Source organism: Olea europaea, unplaced genomic scaffold, assembly GCF_002742605.1.
Source record: "Olea europaea var. sylvestris unplaced genomic scaffold, O_europaea_v1 scaffold21550, whole genome shotgun sequence".
Lineage (NCBI taxonomy): Eukaryota > Viridiplantae > Streptophyta > Magnoliopsida > Lamiales > Oleaceae > Olea > Olea europaea.
Window position 1 is genome coordinate 1 of NW_019239535.1, and position 1,831 is coordinate 1,831.

Here is a 1,831-nt window from a genome sequence, read left to right on the forward strand (position 1 = left end):
GAGAAAGAAATCCTTTAATCTTCCGAGCGCTGCTTCCATAGAAGAACTCCGAGCCCCATCTTTTGAAGAATTGCTAAAGATATTTTGGGGTGCAAAATCCCTGAAACAAGTAGGGAATGGAGAGGCAAAGAATATTTTGGAGACTGCGAGAGACTCCCGAGTTCCCCTCACTACTATCAATTAAAGAGAGTGAAATAATACAACTGGCAAATATTAAAATAAACACTGTATAGATTGTATGGGAATGAACAGATTATGAACTGCATTTCTTCATTAGTTATAGCAGATTTTACTTTTGGAGGGCCCGGCGAGGGGGTATGCGTTGTAGGAAGAAGTAGCCAGTTTTTTCGGGATTTGAATTCTTTAAAATTTTGTTATATGGTAGTAAAGCAACAAAAGCAAGTCGCTGATGCTTGAGTGCGCTTGTACAAGAATGGAATACATAATTCATTCAACAATTTTATCTTTAACTTTTCATTTTTGGAGGTTTAGTATTATCAATTGGTTAAAGAAATTAATCCAAAGAGTCCAATCTCAACAATGACGATTAAATGAATTGACCTTTTTAATCAATATATAAGCAATTTAAACATGCAAAAATGCTAAATACTCGTGTATATTAATGCACCACCAACGTGAGCATGCAAAAGTGTTAAATATTGTGTGCCGTTAATGTGTTATCAAGGCTCTATAGCCACGTTGTGCACATGTTGAAGTTCAAGATCACCATCCCAACACGTGTATCTACACACCTTTTAAGGCATTACCAATACTCCAGCCACGTTGCGTGTATTTGTTTATATACTTGTAAATACTGAAGTCTGATACCATTATCTTAAAATGTGCATCTAAGTGAATGTTATATCTTAACAAGACAAATATTTATTAAAGTTAATTAATTATGATGAAATTTATCAATCTTTCTCGCAAGAGGTAATTAATGAATATGTATTCAATCAATCGTAAGACAAATAATTCGCGCACACTTACATTTTACATCATTAAAATATATTCAAAACCATTTATTTCAAAAAAATTCCATCGAATCTCATGGATAGCAAATTTTGATAAAAAAAGAAAAAAAGACTGAGTTTTCAAATTTTTATTCTTTCTTGACATCAGAAACATCACAATCCACAAATATTTAAATAAAAATATAAAATGATTAAAAATCAATTGACTTCTATCATCATCGAACAATTAATCTCAGACATTGCACTGGAGTACACAGGTTAAAAACAAAGTGACAACATTAATTTATTCTTTAAATACATATAACTAAAGATTGTTACATCACATGTAACTTCAAAACATCAAGAAGTGCAGACAAAAAAATCAAAAACCATTATTGTCTGCTAATGTTGTCATTAATTAAAATTAGCTTCTACCCATAAAAAATGGGTTGTAAAAACAAGCACCAACGTGTCCAGCTCCACTGCTTGATGCACCTGCCCTTGCATTTGGATCTGCGTCTGAATTTGCGTTTGCATTTGGAGAAAAACCAGGATAGATTGTGCTGGGAAAATCTGCATTTGGATAGGCAATCGCATTTTCATTTGAGAAAAAACCAGGATGAACTGTGCTGGGAAAATCTAAATTTGGATCTGCATTCGCAATTTCATTTGTAAAAAAATCAGGATGAACTGTGTTGGAAAAATCTTCTTGAGGCTGCATTGATGCACTTGTATTTGGATCAGCATTTGGAAAATAATCAGGATTAACTGTGTTGGGAAAATTTCCTTGAACGTTCATTGATGCGCTTGCACTTGCATTTGGAAAGAAACCAGGATGAACTAAGTTGGAAAAATTTCCTTGCGAGTGCCATACGCCT

General features: G+C 33.5%; 1 protein-coding gene across 1 annotated transcript; it reads right to left on the reverse strand.

Annotated features, from left to right (window-relative positions):
- Nucleotides 1–744: 744 nt before the first annotated feature.
- Nucleotides 745–1,752, reverse strand: LOC111380509 (circumsporozoite protein-like). The gene is made up of 2 exons (XM_023004091.1): nt 1,423–1,752; nt 745–834 (listed from the first exon to the last, which is right to left on the reverse strand). Exons 1-2 carry the CDS (start codon nt 1,750–1,752, stop codon nt 745–747), a joined length of 420 nt encoding a protein of 139 aa, XP_022859859.1.
- Nucleotides 1,753–1,831: the final 79 nt, after the last annotated feature.

Coding starts and splice junctions, on each gene's coding strand:
- LOC111380509 (XM_023004091.1), bottom strand. CDS start 1,752: ATGAACGTTCAAGGAAATTTTCCCAACACAGTTAATCCTGATTATTTT. Junction 835..1,422: donor CAAGCAGTGGAGCTGGACAC/GTTGGTGCTTGT, acceptor GCACATTTTAAG/ATAATGGTATCAGACTTCAG.